The 20,548-nt window shown below is 40.2% G+C and overlaps 1 protein-coding gene across 2 annotated transcripts in view; it reads left to right on the top strand.

Moving 5' to 3' along the window:
* The first annotated feature begins 217 nt into the window (after positions 1-217).
* The window catches only part of Alcam (activated leukocyte cell adhesion molecule), a 204,086-nt gene continuing 183,755 nt past the window's right edge, over positions 218-20,548 (top strand). For both annotated transcript variants that reach the window (NM_001331110.1, NM_009655.3), the window contains exon 1: positions 218-906. In NM_001331110.1, the coding sequence (NP_001318039.1) occupies positions 834-906 (73 nt within the window). In that variant the 5' untranslated portion in view covers positions 218-833. The remainder of the gene's footprint in view (positions 907-20,548) is intronic.

Raw genomic sequence — 20,548 nt, 5'->3', positions numbered from 1 at the left:
CTCGATCCCGCTCTTCATTGGCCAGCGTGTCCTGTGGGAGGCGGAGTCGATGTCAGCCCCGCCCACCAGAGCGCGGGGGCTGGGGCATCAGGCTCTTCTCCCACCAGGGGCCGCCAGCTCTGCTCAGTCTCCGACTTGGTCCTGCAGCGCCTCTAGGCTGCGGATCGGCGCTCCAACCACCTGCTCCGCGCTGCCGCCGAGGAAGCTGGGCGGGAGAGAGGAGCGGGAGGAGCAGGAGGAGCGGGAGGAGCGGGAGGAGGAGACAGGCAGCTTACACACGCCTTCCCGTCCTCCACTCAGAGCAGCCGGAGCCCGCGGCCGCCGCCACTGCTCCAGCTGCCGCCGCTACAGCCTCTGCCTCGGCTGCCACCTGAGGAGACCCACCGTCGGGACCCCGCGGCGCTGCCCCGCCGACCCTTCTCTGCTCCCGGTGATCCGTGCACGGTGCAACTCTCATCACTCTTCTTATCCTCTCCTTTGCAAGAAGAGAAACTACTAGAAGACAGCATCCAAAAAGAAACCGCGTCTACCTTGACTGACTACTGAAGCGTCTCCTGGAATAAGAGGGTCGCCCGTCCTGGGAGTAGCTGCCAGAGACACTGAGGAAGGGTGTGGAGGGGGGGAGGGAGGAGTTGCGGGTTCCGCGTGGAGGAAAGTTGCGTGTGGCACAGACCCGACGGCGCAGCGCCACAGTCCCCGGGGGACCGTGTGTCTTGGAAAAAAGTCGCTGTCCCCCTAAGGCGAGACCCACAAGCGAGCGGGCCCCGTGGGCCCGGGGACGACGCCCCCTCCTGCGGCGTGGACTTTGTCGGTGGCCTTCTAGGAGGAGGAATATGGCATCTAAGGTGTCCCCTTCTTGCCGTCTGGTTTTCTGCCTCTTGATCTCCGCCGCGGTCCTCAGACCAGGTAAGCTTTTGGCCTCTGAACAGCCCCACTGTAGTGGTTGTTGCGGACCGGGGGCGGTTCCCCGGGAGGCCTGGGGCTGTGCGCTCTAGCGTGTGCTTAGCAAAGTATGGGAGCCATAAAGGCGCGCGGGGGACACAGATCTGTCCCTGGGAACAGTCACCTGTGTCACACGTTTTAGGCTTGACTGGTCTGCTCAGGTTTGGGCAGCGAGATTGAAAACTAAGCACATCTCCAGGAACTTTGGGTGAGGCTTAGCTTGAGGGTGCAGGACCCCCCCCCCCCCGGCAAGATCTGCTGAACTCTCTCCCCCGCACCGTCCCTCCAGTCTCTTGGTATCAAAGTACAATTCACTGCACTCAGAGCAGTTTCCTTTCGCTGGGCTTTGAGGTGAAATAACTGCTGGCACTTTGTCACGATAAATCCCCTAAGTAACTTCCTCTTGGTCATAATGTGAAGACCTGGGAGGAATGGCAGGGGATAAGGAGGGTTTTGACTATCTTTTTTTTTTTAATAATAATAATACTGAAATAGAAGCTGCATTGTCTAGTGGGTAGCTAGTGTAGGGTTGATGGCAGCCGAGTCACGCAGCGTGGACTGGGTTAGCAGTCAGGTTTGCGAGCCTTAAAGCGAGGGATTTCTTGGTTTCCACACCCAGTGGTAGCGCCTCAGTTCTCACTTCTACAGAGAGTCCTCAAAGAAAAACGACAAAATTCCCACCAACCAGAATATCTTGTGGGGAACCCCTTTTCTCACCCCCAGGGGACATCCCTGGCCCGTGGTCCGCCAGCTGGCCTGCTGGCTGCCATTCCTTGGTCCTGCCCAGCCCGCTATGCGCTCCCAGTCATTCATTCAAGCGGCAGGCACTTTTCCCTGCGGAGCCTGAGGATCTAATCCTTTGAAGTTTTGATTTCCCACTGTGTCCTGGATAGTTGGGGGTTAAACTACTCCTTGTTATTCTGGTTTCTGCCTGTTTTTTCTTCTCTCTCTTTTTAAGTTTTACATTTAGGAGGGGTTAAAACAGGTCTCACTTTCTTTTCCCATCTTTTATTTCTGTACACCCCTTCAGTTGTTGGCGAGTTGAAGCCACAGAGGAGTATTCAAACGCTCGGAATCCTTCCAGGGAAGAGGAGAGAGTAAGGGCAACAGGAGCCTGGGATCCCCAGGGCTTGGGAGCCGCCGCTTTGTGTTGTTGGGGAGAGGGGTGGGTGTCAGAGTGGGAGAAGGTTGATTCTCCATATCTCTATATCAAAGTTACATTTCTGGGTGAGGTAATCAACTCACTGTTTCTGAGGCTGGGAAAAAAATATCAGTGACCAATCTCAGGCTCTGGGGGCGGGGACCCTAAAGCCCGAGTAGAGCTGGATTTTAAGGCAGGTGGGGCAGGGCGAAAACACTCGGGATGTGAGCACCAGGCACCTCTACTCTTGCACAGTGTATGTAGTCTCACTTTTTCTGGAAACCCAGTATAGGATGGGGGAAGGGCACTTTAGAACCCATGGGAAGAGGGCCAGTTTGTGAAATGTGGGAATCCACACGCCCATCTCCGGTGTTGGCTTTAACCCTCTCACACCTGCCTCTGAGGTTGTCATCTACACTTCCACCCCCGGACTGCAGCACATAGCTGTTACCCTTTTCATGCGGTTGCGCTGGAATTTATTTTCAGTTGGCCCCGTCGAAAAACAGGTTTTGCTTCACTCGGAACTGCCAAGAGGGGAGAGGTTCCGCTTTCAGACCTGATGGCGGTTCTTTCAGCACCCCGCAGGCTCTGGTCCAAGCCACCAGCTGGGCGCTTTCCTGCAGGAGCGCGCCTGCTGCTGCAGGGTCTCGCAAGTCACAAACCCTCACATTCGCTTCTCCCCGGAATGATTGCGCTGATGTTGTGCAAACTTCTCCGTGGAATGTCAGTGTGCTTTTAAAGGAAAAGATTGTAGTTCTAAAGGCACGGTGACTGAAGACTCAGCGAATCCTAGGCTGGAAGTGCGCCTCCTGCAGTGCCCTCTCCTCTGCAGAGCAGAGCTTTGGGAGTGAAGGATTACCCAGCTCTATCCATTGGGGCCCATTTCCAGGCTGCCTCCCTTCGTTCCTAGAGCAGTTTTAACAGTCTGTCTCAGTTGCCAGAGGACAGAAGCCGCTCCTCCAGGTCTTTTGACTTGTCGCCCCCACAGCAGTCATTCATGGTTTGGGGCCTCTTGTATAACCTGTTTTGAAAGGAAAGGGAGTCAAGACTTCAACAAAAATCTGAGTATGATAAAGGCAATGAAGTGTGTGCTTAGCATCCTAGGTGGCAAAAATCTCATTCTTCTCGTTGAAAGAGCGTCAGCCTGTGGTGACATTTTGTACTGCTTTAAAGAAAGCTTTCCTTGGTTATTTGCAAGGAGGAGTGGCATGGTTGGTTAACTGCTTCTTTCCCTGAGCCCTCTAAGCACTGCCCTCCCTGAGAACCCCCCCCCCCCATTTCTCAGAATACAAGGTTCACCCTGAGACTTAAGGATACATAATGCTATTCTCAGTGGAGTACTATGTTTCTCAACTCATCTCTACAGGGCTGGGGAAAAGGCAGTCACTCAAATCAAGACCTTTCAGGTTACTCATCCAAGATTATTAAAGTTTATTAATTCCCAACTACAGACCGCTTCATGGCCGCTCTAGGTTGTTGTTGTTGGTGGCTTGATTGATTTGATCTGAGAGCAGTTTATAACATAATGGAGAACTGTTTGCAGCAAATGGCTTTTCTAGGCTTGGCTCAGGACCTGGGTCTACATTCAGGCACTGGAACAAGACAAGAAACCTTTTGGGGCTTCAGCTTTCTTTAAAAAAAAAGAAAGAAAGAAAGAAAGAAAACAAAAATAAGGGGGGACTGGTGAATCTCTTCCTTGAGATTCCCTCCAATTCAGACACTGCTTCTAGTATTAAGGTAAAAATATTTGCCCTGGCAGATTCAATTTTCAAACATTTGTTTCTTATGCTCGCCTTCTGGGCAAAATTCCTTTGAGTTGTATTGCTAGAAAGGTCTCAGTGTGTGTCTCAATTGATAACTTTCCGTACTTTGACTTTTATAAGAGAATTCATGTCAATGTGTTGGGCTTATTTTTCCAGCTCCAATAAGAGCAATATATATAATGTGACAGAAGGAAATTAGTCTTCCATTCATCTAGGAGTGGGAAAGGTTTTAGATCTTAGAAAACCTAGTAGTGTAGCCATGGGCCTCACTGTTTACAGCATGTGTAATTCTAGCATTAGGGATAAATGCTGGCTGTTGCTCCAATGCTCTTGGAACAAAGCTTGCTCTACTCACCCTAACGATGATACTCATATGATACAGGGATTGGAACACACCACCATCGTTCATGTCATTTTTTTAAATAGCTATAGAAATCCAAACTTATTTTGCATTGCTAATGTTTCCAACATTTCTGACATTTTAGGAGATCCAAGCTCACTGTTTTCGTGATGGCAATTCCTGTGTGAAGGCACATTTATTGTCAGCTTGTTAAGAAGTAGGCAGTGAAGCGGAACCGACTCAGTAGTCTTAAGTGCTCTTTATGTGGAAGCTGGTATTCCAGAGTTCCATGCTTACCTGTGCCGTCTAAGACGGCTGTGACCTTGAGAGCTAGTGTGCTGTGTCTGTTTGTTTCCCATCTGCAAAACTCTCCTTTTATGCAAGGCATGGTTCTGATTGTAGGAAGATCAATCATTCCCTAGGACTGCATTTTGGAAATTTTTATGTACTATATATAAAACTTTAACATATTGTTAACAAGGCATTTTAATCTATTCCATTTATCACTTTATCACTCTATTAAAAGGGGCCAAATATGTATCTTTCCATCCTTTTTTCTTAGGCCTTTTTTCCCCCTGAATACCACCAATTCTCATAGCATGAAACCCAGATCTTACAGAAAGCAAGAGTGATCTGAGTTGCCAGCGTGATTTTGGTGTGTAATAGCAGAATTTTTATGGTAGTATTTTGAATGCTTTATGAGCATAGTCCAGACACACCTCTTTCTGTTCTGACCATTTGTTTTGCATCAAACAGGATCAAAGAGGCTCTATAAATCAAGTAGACACATGCCATGAATATCCGAAAAGTAAGGAAGAGAGCCACATAGGTGCCCCATGATAAAAGTCAAAGTGCATGTGTGCTTTTGTATAGGCAAGTAGACACCCTTCAAAGTGTTCATTTTCTTCTTTGTTTTTAAGTTTTCACACAGCTCCATGCCACTGCTGGCACAAGAGTTTTGTGACGTACAAAGCATTACATCATTTATTGAAACAGCAAAAGCTACCAAGAATAGTTTCTTGGGAATGATGATAAATTCATGGTTGTTTGATTATTACTATCAAATTTCAGATCATTTTATTCTCAACAACAATGACTAAAAAGACTGGCAATGTGTCTATTTCTTATTTTACTTACCTTTTTACTAACTTATTTGAGCAGAACTTTCATTTCCCTGTGGATAGCTATGTGATATCTCTCCTCTTTCATATATATATGATATATACGCTATTCTCAGTGGAGTACCATGTTACTCAACTCATCTCTACAGAGCTGGGGAAAAGGTAGTCACTCAAATCAAGTCCTTTCAGGTTACTCACCCAGGATTATTAAAGTTTATCAATTCCCAACTACAGCCGGCTTCATGGCCGCTCTAGGTTGTTGTTGTTGGCTTGATTGATTTGATCTGAGAGCAGTTTATAACATATGTGTGTGTGTGTGTGTGTGTGTGTGTGTGTGTGTGTGTATACACACACACACACATATATATATATATATATATATGACATGCTATTTGACAACATTGTAGTCTACACTTATTCAACTATTCTTATTATATATAAAGGGTTACCTATTTCTAGAGTTATAAATATTTTCATTCAGCTAATTATCTGTTTAAATGGCAAAACTGGCATTCTTTATATTCTTTGTTGTTGAAGAGAACAACATATATTTCAGGAAAAAAAATGGCACCAAAATGCTGTGATTTTCAGTAATTGTTTTACGGTAACCTATTATCATTGCCCATTATTGTAGTGTATGTTCCAAGAATGAAATGAGCTTTTAATGCTTCTTCTTCTTCATCCAGTCAGTTCTCAATTAGCCATTGCATCGAAGGGGAAATCAGAGTTTTAGGCAGTGGGTAACAGTCCTAATGAAAGGATTATTTAATATGACTTTAAGTTGAGGTACTTAATGAGCATGCCAGTATCTGGTCTTCTAAGAACTGATTGTATTGAAAAATAATGAAACCAAAGTATGTGGTGAATTGATAATTCAGAAATTAGATGTCAACTTCTGCCACTGGAGTCTCCTCTTTCCTCTCTGTTGTCTATGTCCCTCCAGAAAGTAATGTGAAATCGTGATCAAAGTAAGATATAAGACTAAATATCATTAGATCTAATTCAGTTTTATGGTCACTTCATATGGTAGAAATACCATGGATTTTTGCCAGATACAAGGAAATTATCCTATGGCCACATTATTTCATTGAATCTTCAACTGTCCAATGATGTGTCACTCACTTAAATGGACAAAGTCATACCTTCCGGATTGGGTAAGATTTTGCCTTCAGAAACTGACCACTTTTTAGCAAGTTTGTTCTGTTATGTTTTATGAGCTTCTATGAATAAATAAAAAGGAAATTTCTTTTTCTTGATCTAAGTTGGCTTGGCAACTTGGTAGATTGATACTTTAAAGGCTATGTGTGTACCTGCTTTTAGTAAAAACAATACTACATGTAGGAGATGTCAAGGTCATTGCAAACAGTGGCCACCAGTAATGTAAAAACATATAACTAGCAGAAGAAATTGAATTAAAGGAGCTTTATACTTACTTTATTGTGATGATATCAAAAGAGAAGTTGTCTAAATTTGCTTTTTAAGATATCAACTGGCATTCCAATTCAATATTTTAGGGGCATACATCCAAAGACAGTCTCACTTCACATTGGTATAAAGAGACTTTTCTTTGGTTCTAAGACTCAAACCACGGCTTTTCATGTTGTGTGCAAGTACTGTACCACTGGGCTGTGCCTAGTCTGATAGAGATTTTTATCCTGTTCAGTAGGGGTAGCTTTCAGGCCTCTGGGTTCTCCCACTAGAACTGTAAATACTTCCATGTAATTTCTGCCTTTCTATGAAACCAGGATTGTCATGACCAAACCCTGTCTTGACATTTCCCTTTCCCAGGACTTGACGTAGATGCAGCCTTTGCCCCATTGTAATAAAATATGTATTTATTACCTGTCTCTTATTTGACCAGGAACTTTTACAATATCACACATTATCCTCTTCTGCAAGCTTCTGAGCTGTTTCTTCCTTCTTTACATGAAAGCCATATACAGAGATTTTTTTTTGATGGGGCATCACCGCCCACTCACGAGTTGAAAATTTTCTTTTCCTGAAGAACTTAGAATTAGAGGTATAGTGTAGCTCCCTGAGTGTTAAACTAGAAAATATAACCATATTGAAAGAGATAGTAGGAGGAAACCATGAAAGCACACAGCTTCTTGAAACACAGTCAACTGGCATTCTCCAGGTAGTTCCTGTTACACCTCTAGATCACACTTTGTGGTCTTTTGTGCTTCCTGTAGTTAAATTTTATTTACCTTTCAGTGTTATTGAGACTGAGACATTTATTACTAATAAGATGTTCATGTCGCCTGGAATAGCCAAGGCAGGATGTACATAGAGTATAGGTGATGCTATATTGGGTACAGTTTTGATTGGCCAATTGATTGATTGACTGACTGACTTTAATATCAGTGTCTCAGATTTTATCTCACTTGTTTTTACCATTGTCCATAAGTATGTACACTGTTAAAGTTAGAAAAGTCATTAGTCATTAGGATTTTGCATCTTTTTTTTTCTTTACTTATGCTGCTGGGAGTGAAACCTTGGGCCCTACGCTTACCAGGCAAGTGCTGTAACACTCAAATTCAGTTGCCACTTTTGAATTCAGGAGTGAAGTTTGGCTAACAAGTCATATGGGCCATATGCTCCATTTGGATGTTGAATACCCTCCAAAAGACTGTGTATAAAAGGTTTTGTTCCTTGGGTGGCAATACTGATAAGTGATGGTGTTTTATAAAAGGAACCCTAATGGAGGCCGGTAAAAATTACTCAAGGCACAAGTATTGAGCAGCTTTCTGGCCTAAGCCCTTTCCCTCCCTGTTTGTTCATTTTTCTCCTTGCCTCGTAAGGCTTGTCCTGTAGTGTCCTCCTGCCACAAAAGTACTGTGTCACCATAGGTCCAAAATAAAGATGTCAGTTGAATTCCAACTAGATCCTCCAGAACCCTGATTGGAAACCTTTTCTCTTTAGAAGTTAATTACCTCAGGTATTTCATTATAGTAACACAGAACTAAGGAAGAAAGCCTGATTATTACTAACTCCTCTGCCTATGCATTTACTCTATGGTACTCAACTCAATATATATATATATTGCCTCTCTGAAAAAGTTCACATTCTTAACCTTTTAAAGTTTAAATGCCAAAGGATATGAGCTTGCTTCTTGTAAATTACAGGAAAGGCAGAGTTGTAGCCTGCTGTTGTAGTGAGCTTGTTCACCTAGATACATGGTCAAGGTATAAAAAGTAACTCTGTGTGTGTGTGTGTGTGTGTGTGTGTGTGTGTGTGTGTGTGTGTGTCAGACACAGAGATTTACCAGTGTTTTTCATTAAAAATAATCTCTTATTTTAAAACTCTTAATCTGAAAATAAGAATCTTGAATATTCTTATATTGAATATTATTAATCTGAAGAATAAGAATATTTCCTGTGGGTAGACAGGAAGAGACAGAGATCAAGGATGTCATGGCAAAGGACTGGCATAGGTTAGTTTGGAATCTGGAAATAAAGAATCTGTTGTTGGTCAAAGTTCACACTGTTGGTCAATCCTAACTTAAAATTCATGTGACTACCGAACAGGTATATTATCCAATAATTTCAGTGTGCAGAGCGAAGCAGCAATGCTTTGGCATTGAAGAAGTAAACTAACTACTCAAGAGGCCACATGCCTGCAAACAGAAGCTTGAGAAATGCTTGTAACCGGAGCTAGAGGAGTTGCTAGGTGCTACAAACATTCAAAAACGGTACAGAGCAGTTTACATAACAACAGCTGGGTCTGCTTGGGGTCAGGATAAACTCGGAAAAAGATTCTAAAGAGGTATCTGAAGCAGTGCTGAGGAGGAACCAAGCAAAACCAGCAGAGTAAGAGAGTAGCTGGAACTAGGAGACTTGGAGAGGGGGAGGCAGGCAGCTCTCACTCCCCGAGGGAAGTGATATCTGCCTCTTTTCAGTAAAGCTAAACAAGCTCTCAGAGTCAACTTGGACACTGAGGGGTTCTTGGGGTTGTTTAATACGTCCCCCAAAACCTGCTAATTTGCTTGCCTGTGTGAGGCTCAGGAAGTCTGCTGTGTGAGGCTCAGAAATTTTGAGTACTCACATAGTGGCAGAGATTTGTGTATACACCCCCCTCCTTTAGGAGTAGCGAGGACTCCTTATATCTAAACATTTGCACATTTCTCTTTTCTTTATCAACACAGTCTAAAGATTAAGAGTCTGTGCTTGGGTCTGCACGTTTGCTCCACCTCACCTGAAACTGAAACAATATGCATTTAGTTATGTTATGACCATCCTACCAGATGCTGTTTTCCATATGAGCAAGTATGTTAGAACTGGAATTGCTGAGTTAAATAATAAATTTATTATTTGAAGAGATATTTTAAAATCATACTTAAAAAGATCATGCTCCTTCTATAATTGTGTTGTTGCCATTTTTTTTTAGCAAAAATAAGGAATTCCATAAATTCAAAATGTATTGGAAAAATAAGGTTGTAAGAGTAATGGACATATAGAAACTATGTACATATAGAGAAGTTACAAATTCTTGCCTAACTTCATTTTACATAGCCAAAACTGATGAAGGGAAACCTGCTTTGTATGATTGTTTTAATCATTGTTCTTTATGTACAATTTGGTACATAACTCCTAGAACACCTAGCTTCAACAATTTAAACTGTAGTTGGCCCAGTCATGTTTTCCTCCATTCATAACTGTAGAATCAGTTTGACTGGCCAGCAAGTAGATTCAGAAGAAACTACACTGTGCTTTTTGAGTATTTGTCACTGTTTTTCCACACGAAAATGGTTTCTAGATATTTGTGTTGATTCATTGTAGATACAACACACTATGGGAGGCCTAATTGATGCCATGTGAGGGACAGAGACTGAGAGACAGAGACAGATAGAGATACAGAGACAGAGTCAGAAGGAGGGGGTTGAAAGAGAGTCTGTTGAGTTTCACAGTATGGTTTTGGAGGTGAGCAAGTTCTAAAACTAATCCAAAATTTCAGAGGGAAAGCATTAGAAGTCCTTGCACTATAACATCCCAGTGTAGGCGATATGATACACACTTCTGTTCTTACCCATTCTGCCTGTTACAGCCAGTGCTGTGCCTTCCACACTGGGTGTCCCTTAAAGAGCTGAAGAGCTGGCGCCCTGGTCAGGCTTTCAGGTGGTTTTCTAGTTTTCTGGTATTTGTTGGTCTTCTCATTTATAAGTTGAGGATGTGGATATTCAAAAAGGTACTGAGTTAGGCTGGCATTTCCTCATGCCTGACACATATTGGCCTCTCAGTTGTTACAAATGATCTGCATTCCATTTACAGGAAGACTATTAAAGCTATAAAAAAAAATTGATCATTTGTCTCCTTTATTACTGGGACTTAACAACCACTTCTAATATTAATAAGGCTTTAATACTCAATTAGTTAACAGGTTTTGTTGTGCATAGCAGATTATCGGAGAAAACTACCACAGGTAGACGATAGGAAGGATACAGTGATGCATGAAGAAGGAGTTGTTTGCTATTGACAAAACTATTGCAGGTCTCACTAATTATCTATGATAAATATTAAATTAGGATATATTTAACTGACTAGTAGGAAATACATTTTTCCTAATTTTCTAGATTTTTACAAGGAAATGGTCTATCCTCACTCTGTGCTCTTATTATTTTATTACTCTTATCCACTCTTTCTTATTTTCTTTAACACTCCCTTAATGTACACACGTACAGCTTTATTTTTTTTTTTTTTGCTCTGTGGATTGGCATCATCCTATCTGTTTATTTACTTTCTAACTGGATTGTAAAGGAAGATATTACATGGTTTGGGGCATGAAACTGTAGATTCTTATTGTCACCTCTAAAATTCAAACATATACTGGACTTCAGTAAGGCACGTGCTTCTATCACTGTGTCTTCCATTATAGGGTAGAATTTCAGAAAGTGGCTTCGGTCAAAAACTCTGCTCTGAAGCTGTTATCTTCCCAGCTGAGTAGTTGGGCGAGTTGCTTCACCCATCCCTAACACAGGCTGCTGTCTTCTAAGGATGATATGCATCCTGAAGTGACTGGACACAATAGAGCAGTCGGAATTGATGATAAAATAGTCCTGCACAGAAAGCTTATTCAATCCTGTTCCTGTCAACGTGTAAGCTCTTAAGAAATGTGGATATTGTTTATATATTTCATATTTAAACTTTTCTGTCCAAATATAATTTATGTGCTCACACTGGTACAGAAAAGAGAAGGCACAGATTATTCAAAACTGTGAGACTGCCGGCTATAGAGTCTTTCCTCTTCACCTTTTCTTCCATACAATAAATGGAATATGCATGTAGGTTCCTTGTTATCATTTATTTGGCAGAACCTTGAGGCTATTCATTGTAGACAAGTCATGTACAAACTCCAAGACTATGCTTTAATTACAATATCATATTCATTATGATAGAGTTCTTATCTGATAATGAAAAAAAATAGTTGTATTGAAAATCTGAAGCAACATTTAAATTTGAATGTAAAATGAAAGCAACAAATAAGACACATTCTAGCCTATTGTTCACAGTGTCTGAGAACAACTGGTTAGGTCATGGGTGTAGGAGTGCTAATCTGTGGATGCACAAAGAATGACTTGGGGTAGCTCCAGTAGATTTACATGGACTACAGTGACATCAATATAAAAGAAACGAAAGAAAACAAACATGGTGTGACTTCAGAGGGATACCAGATTTGAGGGATGTCATATTGTGTAACTGCCTGCTTACAACACATCCCTGGCTTTTCTGTATATTTAGGTTAAAGATGAGCTTTTAGCCTAGCACTTAAGGTTTTTAAGACTTTCTTAAACAGTTTTCTTGGAGTCCATGTTGAAGCAAAACATCTAAGTGTATTATGCCCTTTCCATTCTCTGGGTTGCCTACTCCCATCTCCGGCCTCTTATGCTGCGACACTCCTCCTACGCTCCTATACACCAGCCTTTAACTGACTGAGTTGTGTTTCCAGCTTCAGAAAGGCTGCTGAGGCCTTTCTTCCTCCAAAGAGTCTCCCTGAGCCTCCTGTTCTTGGAAACAGCTCTGAAGTTCATTTCATTGTTGCCTGTTGCCTATTTATTCTTGTTTCTCTTTGTCCAAGAGTCTCCATATTCCTGGAGAGAGGGACTGTGATCTCATAATCTTTCTCTATTCAATGTATCCTGGTATGTATTTCCCCAGTACCTGTACACTGAATAATCGAATAAGAAAAAAATAAAACACATTTTTTTTGTAATAAAGAAGACATATTTTTATGTTTATATTTATTTATCTAGAGGAGAAATCTGGTATCATGGCACACATGGAGTCCAGAGAACAACAGAAAGGAATCAGTTTTCTCTTCATATCATGTAGGTCCTCAATATGGAGTTTTGGTCATCAGACTCGGTGGTGCATTTTCTTACTACCTTATCTATCTTCCACGGGCATATTTTAAATAACAATATATATTCTCATATGAATCAAAGTAACTTTAAATTAAACATAGTTTCTTTGAGAAATTTAGGAAATTTAGAAAAAAAAATTTAAAAAACTTATGAACACTTGGGAGACAGAGATAGTCAGGTCTCTAATACTTTGCAGCCAGCCTGGTCGACATACACATTTATGGGACAGCCAGTGCTACATAGGGAGACCCTGTCTCAAACAAATAATAAGGTAAAATGAAAGCAAAAATCATTGTCCCATTGTAAAATGTGTTAATGATGAGTTAAAACAAATGGCACCTCATTTGTCTGTTTTCAAATATCAATCCAGATTAACAGAATAAACAGCTTAGATAAATAGGCAAATGCTCTTGCAAAAACATTCTTCTGTTTTGCATGGTCTGTTTATTAATGTCAGGTTATTTGTGTCTGTAGGTTTCTGAAAAGTCAAACTAAGTATATTTCTATTTCCGATTAGCAGCACATGACTAGAATTAGCAAAGAATGCCTGAAATTCATTTTTTTCTATTTTTTTAAGTTTTAGTTTATATTTTCTTAGTGTGTGTGTGTGTGTGTGTGTGTGTGTGTGTGTGTGTGCATCTAAATACAAGTGTAGTTGCCTATGAGGACAACTTGCTGGAGTCAGAGATTTCATGAGCAAATTAATCAGTCATGTGGGCACATAAACACATTTACCCCTAAAACTTATCAAATATAGTACAATAAAATATGAGTTGGGAAAAAAAAATCTGATGTTACAATTTGCAAATGAATTGTAATGAAGACTGAAAAGCAAACCTTCAGAAAATACACAAGACTGGACATGTTGGGTAAGGCCTATGGTCCTAACACTGGAGCTGCTGAGGAAGGAACTGGTTTAAGGCCTGTCTGTAAAATAAAAGGTAGGCTATCTCAGTGCACAGAGGCTGCTGCCACCAAGCCTGTCTGGTTAGGAAAGTTGCTTTTTTCTGTTCTGAGTTGACTTCACAGAGGCTCAGGTCGTCCTCAGTGCTTAAACAGAGGCTAGGATCTGGATTTATTCATAAGTAGAACTTAATTAAATCATTTTCAGGAGCTAAGAGCATTACTCCTCACACTGAGTTTTTGTATAGTTTTCTATTTTCTGCACACTTTATTCTTATCTCTTTCCTCTGTTTCCCATGATTCCCCGCGCTAGCCTTTAGACCTTGATTCCTCATCCCAGAGCAAACATCTGTTTGTGTTTCCTTGAGAATGGTGGAGCTTTCTTTTAAAACGCTAGAGTTTCATGTAAACTTAAGTTAGATTCCCCATTACCAAGCTAGAGACACTTGTGGGCACAGTTATGCAGACAAGATAGGTAAGAAATGACACCTTTCTTCTCTTTGTTAAGCTCAGTGGCTACGGTTCCAAATGCTTTCGTTCCAAACTTCATACTTTGACCCGGAAGCAATCAAAGGCAGTCTGAGCAAATTAACCAGTGAACGTTATCTTTTCCAAGTTTCAATCTGCCTGTACTTAAAATCGTATTAATTGATGAAAGTTCAAGCTGATAAAGTGTTAGTTGCCTTCTTATTTTTACCATGGCTCACTTTCTGAAATAGAAGTTTGGTGATCTCTCCATGAGAGGCTAGAATAACTTGGGAGTAATTGTGTTTTCCACAGTGGTAGGCAGTAGTAGTCACTCTGGATGCTTCCAAGTGAGGTTATTACAGGAATGTCAGGAGGAAATAAAAATATAGTAAAGAATTCCATTTTCCTACAAAAAAAAAGGTAGAGAAAAGAGATAAAGAAAGAAAAAGAGAGAGAGAAACTTGAAACAGCTCAAGCACTTGAAATGTAAAGTCCTCTTTGTTTACTTTTTCTTGATTATTTTGCCTTCTGAAAATATTGCCCAATCTGTTAGCTTTTCCGCTTTAGATGTTTCAGGACATCTAAAAGAGTGTACTAGTGACTTAACTGCAGGCTTAGTGTGCATATTCACGAACCCCAAATCTGTATTATTAAAGGGTTTTTTTTCACACGTAATAAAATGAAAAAAAAAACTTAGAAAACTGACCTTATGCAAACATTCCATGTACCTCATTACTCAGTGGCTTAACTAGGAAACACATAAAGTGAATGTTGATTTATCGCTGTTGTGTCTATAATGAATCTGAATCATAGAAGCTTCCTGGCTACTCAGTGATTGATGATATGGTGACAGGAAAGATTGGAGGAGGAACAAAAGACTCGGCTTAGTTCTTGTACTTAGTTGGGTTAGTCACTGTGGTTTTTTTTTTTCTTCTCAAAGTATTGTTCAACAGTGATATTAGACTGTAGCCTAGTTGGCTCTCTTCCATGGTAATTGTGTGATTTTCTTCCTCTGCCATATAAAAATAATCACTTCATCATCTCGGTTCCGTATTATTTGCACTTTATTTGCCCTCATAACTATGTATTATTAAGAGCTAACCATGGAAAGCTTTACAGATTGAGATACGGAGTGAGAGTGGACCATAAATAAAATAATTGAAATATTGAAATAAAAAAAATGTTACAAGCAGAGTGTGAAATTAGATTAGACAAGGAGTGGAGTAAGCTCTTCCTTATACCATACTAAAGCTACATATTTTTAAATGATTTGCCATTTTTCTCTTTAAGACAGGGGCTTGCTATGTAGCCCAGGCTGGCCTGGACAATGCTGTTGCACAATCTCCTTAGAGTTGCAATTACTAGCACGTGCCTCTACTTCTAGCGAAATAATTTTTTCACCATGCTTTACTGCATTTTTCACAATTTAAATAAAGCTGTATACAAGTTGGAGTTGGCTTGCAAAGAAATACTACAACTAATTAAACGTAATACCTGTCTGTAAGGAAGAAAGCCTGGAGAAGGGAGGGAAGGAGAATAACGGGCTGATAACAGCTAAAAATCCATTTGGCAGATGAAAGCAAAAGCTAGTCCTTTGACGTAGTTTGACACTTTTCAAAGAAAGATCAGGCGCCACTATTTTTTTTTATAACACTGCCAAATATGATAGTCACTTTTCTACCTGAAATATTTTCTATTGTAGCATACTCTGGGTAAAAATTTTTATAATTATTTTCAACTTAGGAATTCATATGAAAGAAGAATATCATTGATAAATTTAGTGAGAGTGCCCTTGTATTCCTTAACCATAAAGTAGTTAGAATGGAAGGTTACAATTTTTAGTTCTGCGGATTTGCCTTGATGATTGAGTCGTTGAACCTAAAGGTTCATGACTACAGAAATACTTACTTAAGAAAACATACCAGCACCTGACCAATACAGATGCAGATACTCACAGACAACCATCAGACTGAGCTCGGGAAACCCCAATGGAAAAGCAAGGGGAAGGACTGAAGGAACTGAAGGGGATTGCAACCTCAGAGGAAGAACAATATCACCTAACCGGACCAGAGATCCCAGAGACTAAACTAGGAACCAAGGAGTATACCTGGAGGGATTCATGGCTGCAGATACCTATGTAGCAGAGGATGGCCTTATCTGGCATCAATGGGAGTAAAGGCCCTTGGTCCTGTGGAGGTTTGGTGCTGCAGTGTAGGGGGATACTAGAGTGGTGAGGCGGAAGTGGGTGGGTGGGTGGAGGAACACCCTCATAGAGGCATAGGGAAAGGGGAGAGGGGAGATGGGATGGAGAAGTTGTGTAACAGGGAAGGGGGATATCATTTGAAATGTAAACAAATAAAATGATTACTAAAAACATTAAAAATTATTTTGAATACGGAACCATGTATTTCTTATTTGTTCGTTTTAGCTGTAGAGTGGGTTCATTTCTAACTTTATTCTTAGATTCTAAATGGTTTACACAACACCCTGTGGCTCTTGACTCTTACAGATTTACAAACAAGAGGCTTCATTGGGAAATGTTTTCAAAAGAAAGAAATAAAGAAGGTGTGGAGTTGAGTGAATGGGGGTAATGCAGAGGTTCTAGGGGAAGAAGGAGAAGCAGAAACAGTGATCAGAGTATACTGTATGAAAAATTATTTTCAATAAAAATAGAATTTATATAGTATGAATGAAATGACTCTATTAAGAGAAAAAGAAAGAAAAAAATCTAAAACAAGTTACATAACTGGGCAGGCCCCATGCTGTCTCTAAGTCTATTTTTTTATCTGTACCGAGAAAAGAATAATAGTAATTACTGGAGATGTTTGTTGAAAGACCAAGGTGAGATAATGTTTAGAAAGTGATTAGCAAAGTGAAGGCAAGTAAGACCCGCTTCAGGATGCTGTCTATTGTTGTTTTTACTTCCATTGTTATTAACATCTTTAGTAGAATGTTGTAGTATAATAGGCCTTCTAAGGAGAGGTTAGATATTCAATGTACTCAACCATAATAGGAAAGAAGGGGACTGGTACAAAGTAGAAAATTGTACTGTTATAATTATGTTTGTCCTTAGTTACTAAACTATAAAAAGTAAGAAAAACAGAGTGGCAGAATTATGTGCATTTCTTTGATGATACCAAACAAAGAGTGGAGGACATTCAAAAACAAACTCATTACATGTTTGCCTATACAAATCCCCCACATACACACACACACCACCACCAACACACAAAACAGTTACGTTTACTCATCAAAGGATGCCTGGGAATAAGTATTTCTTAACTCTAAAATATTTCATATCATTGTGATGTTTAAATTTTTCTATTCTTTAAAAAAACTATAAATATCAAAATTATTGTCAAAGTGTTACTACCAAGAGTATAGACAGCAATATTTTCTCCAGGACTAATGTATTTATTTTAAATTAAAAAAAAATCAGGACACATGTAGGTAGAATCCTGTAAATATTTTGATGACAAATCATACACATTTTTGTTACTTCTTTTTCCTTTCTTTCCTAAGACATGTGTTAACATTCTGACTTAAATTTAAAGACAGAATTGAAGTGATTCTTCATTTTCATAAGTATTTAAATATTTAGTCCTGTAAGATGGGGCTGCTTAGATGACTTTTTGATTGGTTAAGAGATTTGTAGATATTTAGCTGACAAGATATCATCAGAGAGAGAGAATAGCAGAACATAGATTCATCAATGTAAGAAGTTCCCCTGTGAGGTGATGTGCAAAGGCACTTGAGAAGAAAATGTAGGAAGTGGGGCTTTAAGCTTTGTATCTATGACTTCTGAGGCTAGTGCCACATTATGCCTAATGGAGTGGATTATTTGACACGTTTTTATCACTTTATTCCTGGAGAGATTTTCACTTAATTCATGCAATATTAATAATTAGACTTTGACCAAATTAACTGGTAGATAGCATGTGCTTACACAACCCAACGATGCTCCAATAAAGTGAGTTTTGACAATTCCCGATTTAAGTAAATTTGCTTAACATTGTTTAATCCTGTGCCTAACTTAAGATATTCTGAGAGCCAGTGTTTGAGAAACACCGTTTGCCGTGAACTATGTTACACAAGAAGATAGAGTGAACAGGTTTAGGGTTAGTTGGTTTCTAGTGTTTGAAGAATTGTATTTCTATATTATCAATTAAAAAAAGTAGAAAATCATATCAGCTAAAAATACAAGAAACCTAGCCTTCATTTCCATAAGAAGCATCTAAAGACTGTTGCATGACTTTTAGTTAAGATTGTCCAAGTCCTAATCATAAGCTCATTCAATCATTAATTTGGGGAAAATATTGCTATTATTGTTACTATCACTGTTATGATAATTGTCTGTTGAGTCAAATATGTTGCCCCACCTAAGTGAAGCCTAGGGTTTTCAAGAATGTACCTCACCACACAGCATACAGAGATATTGTATTGCTAAGCCATTTTTCTCAATCATACACCATTTCAAACCATAGCTATCTATATTATAAAATATTTGTCTTATTCTAACTTACTGTTTAAAGAGATGGAAGAGTGTTGTCTCATTTCTTTGTTGGAGATTCACTGGAGAAGTATTGCTGAGCTAAATACCATGACATCTAAAAATTCTTTTTTTTTAAATCATTTTATTTGTTTACATTTCAAATGATCCTCCTTCTCGGTTACCCCTCCACAACTCTGGAAGCTCTGGGTGGTCCTGTTAGTTGATATTGTTCTTTCTATGAGTCTGCAATCCCCTCAGCTCCTTCATTCCTTCCCCTAGCTCTTCCATTGGAGTCCCTAGGCTAAGTCCAATGGTTGGGTATGTGTATCTGCATCTGTACTGGTCAGGAGCTGGTAGAACCTCTCAGGGAATAGCCATAACAACAATGTTTTTTTGTTTGTTTGTTTTGTTTGTTTATTTTTAAATTCATATGGAATGTATGCATAACTCATCAGATGAAGAGAGACTTCATCTCTGGAACCTTTTAGAAACATAACTTACTAAACGGCTCTCGGATAATAGACAGTCTAAGGAGCCACTTCATTCTTTTTAGAATTTGCTTTAGCATTGAGAGATCCAAATTCCCCTGATTTCCAGACCTTCTTTTATGTCTGACATTTTGTTCACAGGTAAGGAAAATGCTAATCTGAAAGATATTAGACTTTAAAATATATGTCATCATGTTTATTAAGAAACAACCAAGAAACTGGATAAATATACATATATACCTGAAAGAAGGACAGTAAAATTAAGACAAGGTGTAAACTTGTACTTTTTAAAATTTAAAAAGTACAGCAAACACCTGCCTGGAGGTCATCAGCGATCCCAGCGTGCTTTAAGTGACATCACTAAGTCTTGAAACTGGGCTGATTCAAGTGAAAAGGTGCTTCCAAGTTATGAGCTGGGCTGCGTGTGTTCCAAAGCACTGTGGATCTGTTCAAATCACAAAACAAGTCTAACCGCACCTAAGCTAAACGAAATGCCTGTGTTTTTTACAGAACAGGTCAGTGTATTTTCTCAGCAGTACTGTGCCAGTGGCCAGCTGTTGTACTCTCAATGAACAGGCTAAGAGGTTGCCTGTAAAACATACACAGGTGGGAAAAGTCAGATTTATTTCTTAGATAATTGAAGAAACTTAAAAGTAGGGTACTGGGGGGCAGTTGGTTGCTTGTGTGCGTTCCACTGTTTCTCCATGGCTGCCCACGACGCGTGTCTCATTACCTGTGAGTTTATACCTCAGATATTAATTCATAAAATGGATGTGGGCGAGCTTAGGTCAGCTTAGGTGTCCTAAGACTTGAGTCTGCTGCAGAACACACAGTCCCAGCCTGTGAAAACATTGCCCACAGTTCTGGATAAATACCTACTCCCCACGCTTCTCTGAATTCCTCATTCCCCCTTCGGCAGACACATGGGCAGGTCTCTGCTTTGTCGTCACAGTTTACATTTACCGAGGTGTCAGAGAGTTCCTGAGATTCCTTCATGCCGTGCTGATTTATAAACCTGAACTGAAGAGAACGTTTTAGAGCTTGTCGGTATTCAGAGGGAGGAGAGGCCCTTGGTCTTGTGAAGATCATATGCCCCAGTACAGGGGAATGCCAGGGCCAGGAAGTGGGAGTGGGTGGGTTGGGGAGCAGGGCAGGGGGAGAGTACAGGGGGCTTTGGGGATAGCATTTGAAATGTAAATGAAGAAAGTATCTAATTAAAAAAAACACAAGCAAGCAAACAAACAGCACAAAGGAAACATTAAGCAAATTTCACAATGTACCCATAGACATAATGTTTCATACGTCACAGTTATAGGGTGTGCAAAAAGAACCACTCTTGTAGAGCTTCCTCGGCTATGCATGGATTCATTATCAAAGCAGCAGTGGTCTTTCCTTTCCCACCTTAATGTGAATTGTGGCCCTATGAAATCTGCATCAAGCCATTGTCTGTAATCTGGAGACCATTGTCTATAATCTGGAGAATCACCGCGTGCAGTCTGCAGTTTACAGTCGTTGTTTCGCCTGGACCCAACA

This window comes from Mus musculus, chromosome 16 (genome assembly GCF_000001635.26).
Source record: "Mus musculus strain C57BL/6J chromosome 16, GRCm38.p6 C57BL/6J".
NCBI classification, from domain to species: Eukaryota; Metazoa; Chordata; class Mammalia; order Rodentia; family Muridae; genus Mus; species Mus musculus.
Note: the sequence above shows the minus strand (reverse complement) of the source record. Positions and strands in the feature narration are given on the sequence as shown.